Source organism: Hibiscus syriacus, unplaced genomic scaffold (genome assembly GCF_006381635.1).
Source record: "Hibiscus syriacus cultivar Baekdansim isolate YM2019G1 unplaced genomic scaffold, ASM638163v2 tig00110858_pilon, whole genome shotgun sequence".
In the NCBI taxonomy this organism is placed as follows: Eukaryota; Viridiplantae; Streptophyta; class Magnoliopsida; order Malvales; family Malvaceae; genus Hibiscus; species Hibiscus syriacus.
Window position 1 is genome coordinate 579,668 of NW_024062890.1, and position 7,489 is coordinate 587,156.

At 37.2% G+C, this 7,489-nt stretch overlaps 1 protein-coding gene across 2 annotated transcripts; it reads left to right on the forward strand.

Moving 5' to 3' along the window:
* The first annotated feature begins 5,901 nt into the window (after nucleotides 1-5,901).
* Nucleotides 5,902-7,144, forward strand: LOC120143514. Of its 2 annotated transcripts, none has more exons than XM_039157821.1 (4): nucleotides 5,902-6,290; nucleotides 6,456-6,557; nucleotides 6,683-6,790; nucleotides 6,893-7,144. In XM_039157821.1, the coding sequence occupies exons 1-4, from the start codon at nucleotides 5,975-5,977 to the stop codon at nucleotides 7,033-7,035; spliced, it is 669 nt and encodes a 222-aa protein (XP_039013752.1). In that variant the 5' UTR covers nucleotides 5,902-5,974; the 3' UTR covers nucleotides 7,036-7,144. The 2 variants fall into 2 exon arrangements, with proteins under 2 accessions (XP_039013752.1, XP_039013751.1); XM_039157820.1 differs by having other exon boundaries at nucleotides 6,411-6,557; nucleotides 6,893-7,143.
* The last annotated feature ends 345 nt before the right edge of the window (nucleotides 7,145-7,489 follow it).

Genomic DNA, 7,489 nt, shown 5'->3' on the forward strand with positions numbered 1-7,489 from the left:
GTGATTTATGTTCTTTTATGCTAGTTTATCATTTTAATGAACGATAATAAACAAACACGAACAAGTTTCATTCCTTGATAAATGAACGCAAACAAAAAGTTTGATTTGTTTAGTTGTGTTGCGAAATATGGCTATCGGATAGAGCAAAATCGCAACTGATAATTTGAGAAAATAAAAATAAAGATAAAGAATACACAAATTTTACGTGGAGAACCTCTAAATAATATAGGGTAAAAACCACAGGCAACGGTAGAAGAATTTTACTATGAGAAAATAGGAATTACAACTTCTCTCGATCTAACAAGGAGAAAACAATAATAATTCTCTATTGATAAAAAGGATAAAACAACTCTCAAGAAAACTCTCTAAATTCTCTAGTCTTGGGAGAAAGCTAGAATGATTTGGGATGGTTTTGAAGCTAAATGGGTTAGGATATTTATAGTTGAAGCCTAAGGACTAATCTTGTAAATACTCTAAAGTACAATGACTAAATTGCAATTATATCATTGCCCAAAAAACAACATTTTCAGCTTCTTTTTGACAATTTCCATTCGGTGGAAATTCTTTCTCAACTTTCGGTGCAAGTTAGGAATCAATTTTCATCAATCTCTCATTTGAAGATATGATTGGAACAATCATATCTTCACACCATTCTTTCTACCTTATACCATCATGTTACTTACGTCTCTGACAGACCACAAGAGGATCGACACCAAGTAAATTTATCAACATTGATCGCATTCGTCATGAAATCTGTTATGTTGTCTTTGGTATGGATCTTCTGCATATCTACCGTCTCTTCTTCCACCTTTTCACGAATGAAATGGTACTGAACTCGTATGTGCTTTTTCCTTGAATGAAATGTTGGATTCTTTGCTAGATGTAAGGCGCTTTGACTATCACAAAACAGAGATACATACTCTTGATTGTGTCCAAGCTCCTCCATTAGTATCTTCAACCAAATTGCTTCTTTATTGGCTTCTGTAGCTGCAACATATTATGCTTCTATTATGGATTTAGCCACAACTGACTGCAATTTTGAAACCCAGCTTACAGCTCCACCAGTAACTTTGAACACATATCTTGTAGTAGATTTGCTTTTATCCAAATCCCCTGCATAGTCAGAATCAACATACCCATTGATAAGTAAATTTGATCTTCCGTAACATAATGCAACATTTGAGGTCCCTTTGATGTATCTCAGGATCCTCTTTATTGTATTTCAATGCTCTTTTCCTGGATTTTCCATGTACCGACTATCCACTCCCACTGCTTGTGCAATGTCTGGTCTTGTGCATATCATAGCGAACATCAAACTTCCCACTGCCGATGCATACGACACTCGAGACATCTCCATCCTCTCTTCTTCACTGCTAGGACTCATAGTGGAGGATAATTTGAAGTTAATATGAAGAGGGGTAGAAATTGGCTTACAATCTTGCATGATGAACCGTGACAAGATCTTCTTCAAGTAATTCTTTTATGAAAGTCAAATCTTCCTATTACTTCTATCTTGGTGTATTTGCATCCCTAGAATCTTGTTTGCTGATCCCAAGTCCTTCATTTCAAATTCCCTAGCCAGTTGTGCCTTCAATTCTTTAATATGATCTTTGTTGGGTCCTGCAACCAACATGTCAACCACATACAACAACAATATAACAAAATTGTTATCATCAAACCTCTTGAAATAAGCACAAGGGTCTGCATTAAGTCTGTTGTATCCAAGGCACATAATGAAGGAATCAAATCTCTTATACCAACACCTCGGCGCCTGTTTTAGACCGTACAAAGATTTGTTCAACCTGCAAACCAAGTTCTTCTTTTCGTCTTCTTCAAAACCTTCAGGCTGGAGCATGTAAATCTCTTATTCAAGATTTCCATGAAGAAAAGTTGTTTTAACATCTAGCTGCTCTAGATGTAGGTTCAATGTAGCACACATTGCCAAAACTACTCGAAATGTTGTTAGTCAAACCACATGAGAAAAGATTTCATTGAAATCAACACTTTCTTTTTTAGCATATCCTTTTACCACCAGTCTTGCACGATACCTCTCCACTTGATCGTCACAATTTCACTTGATTTTGAAGACCTAATTGTTACCAATTGGTTTCCTTCCTTGTGGTAGTGGCACAAGGTCCCATGTATTATTTTTATGAAGGGCTTCAATTTCTTCTTGCATCACCATCATCCACAGTGAAGCATTTGAGTTGTTTATTGCATCCTGGTATGTTGATGGCTCACCGTCCTCTGTTAAAAAGCAGTATGAAATATTTCATTCTATAACATAATCTGAGTGTCAATTGGGACGTCTTCTCACATGATCTGATTGACGAGTTGTTGGAGCTTCAGAACTCTCTGGTTCTTGTTCATCATGTGCTAGTTCTGCTTCAGAAGAATCTCTTTGTTCAAACTCCTTTTCCACATGTATCTGTATAGTCTCTGACTTTTCAGTGCTATCATCTTCTTCTTTTCTTTGTAGTTTATCTTCTACAAAGATAACATCCCTGCTGATAATCACTTTGCGGGCAGTGGGATCTCACACGCGATACCCCTTTACTCTAACAACATACCCCAAGAATTTGCATTTCCTGGATTTTGGATCCAGCTTTGAGATTTCTTGAGAGTTGTACATCACATACACAATACTTCCAAATACATGAAGGTTTGAATAATCAGCTGGTTTACCAGTCCATATCTCTATTGGGGTCTTCAACTCTATTACAATTGATGGAGCTCGATTTACCAAATAACAGGCTGTATTGACTACTTCTGCCCAGAATGATTTTTCTAGGCCTATAGCCCTCAACATTGCTCTTGTTCTTTCTAACAAGGTTCTGTTCATCCACTCTGCCACTCCATTTTGTTGAGGAGTGTTTGCCACTGTGAATTATCTTTTGATGCATTCTTTTCTGCAAAAGTCATCAAATTCTTCACTTGTGTATTCTCCTTCATTTTCTGTTCTGAAACACTTGATCTTATTTCAGAATCAAGTTAGTTTTTGAAAGTTGAAAACACATCTGACTTTTTTTAATAGGGTACACCCAACATCTCCCGGAGTAATCATCAATAAATGAGACAAAGTATTTTGCTCCGCCTAGGGATGTAATTGGTGCTTTTCATACGTCATAATGAACCAATTCTAGAACACTTTTGCCTCTAGAATTTTACGTGTTGAATTTCAACCGGTGCTGCTTACTTGTTATGCAATGCTCACACAAAGTAAGTGATACATTTGTTAAGCCTGGAAGTAGTTTTTGCTCCACAAGGACTTTCATTCATTGTTCTGACATATGTCCAAGTTTCTGATGCCATATCATTGCAGAATCTGAACTACATGGTGCAACAGAAACTTCTGCTTCTAGCACAGTCTCTCCCTTCATCATGTACAAGTTTGCAGCTATCTTTTTGCCTTTCATCACCACAAGCGCTCCACGGAACACCTTCATGATTCATTTCCGTGTTTCAATCTTGCTTGCATTATTATCCAACAATCCGTTGGATAATAAATTTTTCTTCAAGCCTTTCACGTGCTGCATATCTCGAACAACTTTAATTGTTCCATCATACATCTTCAATTTGATGGTTCCTACGCCAACGATCTCTAAGGCATGATCATTGTAACTATACATAGATCCTCCTGAGACAGGTTCATAATGACGTAACCATTCTCTTCTTGAGGTCATGTGATATGTTACTCCTGAATCAATGAGTCATATATCTGTATACCTTTTTCTTCCTTCCACGGTGGTTGACGCTTCACAACATAGAGCATCTCCATCATCTAAAGTGTTTGCGGTATTGCCTTGTGGATTGGAGTTTTTATTTAGACTCCAACAATCCTTCTTCAAGTGACCCTTCTTTCCATAGTTGTAGCACTTTAGATTCTTTTTGCTTCTCGACTTTGATTTACCATGTTTGTGACTGCTACTTTGGCCACGTTCTGTTGATCTCTCTCTCATCGTTGTCAACGCTTCTGCTTGTTACAGATTTTCTTGTTTGTCTTCCTTTTTCTTGCGCCGATTTTCTTCTTGTAGAACAACAGCTGCAACATCATCGAAGACTAGACTGATGACATTACTGTTTGTCAAGTTGATGATGAGTTGATCATACGAATCCGGTAGACTTTGAAGTGTAAGTTCAACACATTCTTGTTCTCCTATTTTACAACTTAAGGATGTAAGCTGAGAAAATAAAGTGTTCAGTGTGTTTAAGTGCTCCGTCACTGAAGTAGATTTTGGCATCTGGAGAGTGTACAATTTCCTCTTAAGGAAAATTTTATTGTGCAACGATATGGCCTCGTACAATTTGGTGAGATGATCCCATATCTCCTTAGTTGTCTTCTTCTCCTCGATGCTTGACAATACTTCATCTGTTAATGCTAGATGAAAGTTTGCCATAGCATTCCCGTCTATTTCGATCCATTTGTTGTCATCTGTGAAATCTACCGGTCTTTCACTGATAGCTGCTATACAACCGTCTTTCCTCAAGATGACCTTCATCTTCAATTTCCACAATGAGAAATTTCTCCCATTGAATTTTTCAATATCAAATTTCGTTGTCATAGCTTCTAATACGGATAGCTCCCACTATTTTATTATCGTGAATAGTTCTCTGGAACCTTCAAAGAATGGGTAATACCTTCTTACTTTCTTATGTTGGAGGATCCACCTTTTGGTGGCAACCACAAAGACAATAAGTAGATATTACACACTCAAATCTGGCTCGGATACCAATTGTTGCGAAATATGACTATCGGATAGAGAAAAATCGCAACTGATAATTTGAGAAAATAAAATAAAGATAAAAAAGACACAAATTTTACGTGGAAACCCCCTAAATAATATAGGGTAAAAATCACGGGCAACGGTAGAAGAATTTCACTATGAGAAAATAGGAATTACAACTTCTTTCGATCTAACAAAGAGAAAACAATAACAATTCTCTCTTGATAAAAAGGAGAAAACAACTCTAAAGAAAATCTGTAAATTCTCTAGTATTGGGAGAAAGCTAAAATGATTTGGGATGGTTTTGAAGCTAAATGGGTTAGGGTATTTATAGTTGAAGCCTAATGACTAATCTTATAAATACCCTAAAGTACAATGACTAAATTACAATTATACCATTGCCCAAAAAATCAACATTTTCAGCTTCCTTTTGACAATTTTCATTCGGTGGAAATTCTTTCTCAACTTTCGTTGCAAGTTGGGAACCAATTTTCAACAAGTTGTTCGTGTTCGTTCGTCTATTAGGTTACAATTAATCAAACGAACATAAATATACTCTATTTCGTATCATTCCGTTAGTTTACAAGTCTATAAAAGAACATGAAAGAACACCGTTGAAAAGAAACTTGATGTGGTTCTAAGAAAGTTTTAAATGGCCATAATTCAAATATTTCTAATTGTTATTTTGTTGTTGTTTTTATTCTTCTCAAAAATGAATTTGTATAGCTTCCTCCGGTGGAGAAGTGCCCCAAAAGTGGCATCATTCTTAGTCCGAACCGTACGTGAATGTTACGATTGAGGTCAGAAATATTGTACATATTCTGGTTAAACTGGATAATGGATGGAAAGCCAAAACGACATTTTAAATCATCTTCATTTGTGGGAATCGAACCCACGACCACATGGTTAAAAGCCATGCTCTCTACCTACTGAGCTAAGACGGCATCCGATCATCTTGAGCAATTCTTATTCAATTCACGACCGACAAAGAAATTTATTGGGCATGAGATGAGAGGTCTATATTCCAATGCCACAAAAGAAACTGATATTGGGCAAGGCCAATCCTTTTAAAAGCCCATGGGCCCACGCTCTTCCAAGCACACAACTCTGTCTTCGACACTTCCAGAAGACATTGGAAGTTGAAAGCAACAGCCAACTAGCAAGTAATATAGTAAGAAACTCCTCCCCTCCCCCAAAGCTTCCCTCTCATAGCCTAAAGGAACAAACTGGTAAGAAGTCATTCAGAATCCATGTCGGGTTATAACAAGGAGAGACCAAGAACAATCCGGCTTTTCTGCCCTTCAGTATCCAAGCTAGTTCGGTTCGTGGCATGTGATAGCCACAAACTGGACGTCGGCTCCATATCTCGATTGTTCGGCCTAGACCCATCAACGGTAAAGCTCAACGGCCACTTTATAAGCCGAGGGGTTGATCTCGTTTCTTCTTCTGTTACTTGGAGGTCACTGCTTTCTTTCTTCTCTTCTAAGGGCTTGTCAACTGGGACTGATGGTGATCATAAGAGAGCTCTCATTGTTGATGGCAAGCTTTGCAAAGTTGGGATTAAGAGTAAGTTTAGTACTATTAACTTTACCTTTTTGTTTCTTGTTTCTTCTTTGGATCCTTTTTTGAAGAGTGTTTATTATTATTATTATTATTATTATTATTATTATTATTATTATTATGTAGGAGCACATGAACCTCAAGATGATGTTAATTTGAGTGGAGATTCAGCTGGGAATCCTGGAATAAACGATGCTGGAATTACTGCAAAGCGACACCTGAAAGATATTTGCTCGGTTGAAAACAAAAGGTTAAGGGAAAGCAGGTCAGCAGGTAAAATACAGATGAACATTATTAAAAATGACTGAGAATTGGCTATGGGACTTGGTTTTATTCACCTTCTGTCATATGAAAGCAGCTTGTTCATCTTTAACTAAGATTCAGCCCTTGGCATACAGGATCCCATGATGGAGGTGAATGCAGTAATGGGATTGGCTTCAAGAGAAAGAGTTCCATGGAGAATCACAGCTTGCTCAAGAAATTAAAGATTAATGAGACAAACTCAGGTTTGTTCAAACCCTTTACCATTGAACAATCATTTAGATGATCTGTTGATTCCTTGGTTCATTTTCCATTTCAACTGATGCGTTTGGTGCTTCATATTGTAGAATTAAAAGGGAAAGGAAACAATAAAGTTAGCCCTGTTTACAGCACGCCTTTTAAATGCAGTTATTTGAGTGGCAACATGAAGAGGGGGAGGGAAGATGAAATGATTGCAGGTGTACCTAGCAAGAGGATCAGCTCTGGTTGATTCTTTTATGTAACTTGGGGGGTTTGATTCTTGTAAGTTATTTTGTGGAAAAAGATTGTTGATTACATGCCCAATTTGGTGTAAATGGGAAAGTGCTCAAAAGTTTTAAGCAATAAACATGAATTACCTAAACCAGAGAAGTACTTTCTGCAATGAAAATCCATTGAAGGGATACTTGCCGCCTCTAAGCTTTGCAGACAACTTCGATTGTAGCAGACAACCGACCAGTTTTCTTGGCAGCTGCAAGCAGAAAAAAAAAATCAGTCAAATTGAAGCTGCGATATCTAAACCATAACAAGTTGCAACCACAAGAACACTGTTTAACAGGCCATATATAATGTAACCAAACCACATAGAAAAGGGTTTTTGATTGCTGTTTGTGATCTCCTTTTAATTACCTTTCCGACCAATTTATGACAGAAGAAAAGTAAACTACACATAAAAGGTTAGACAC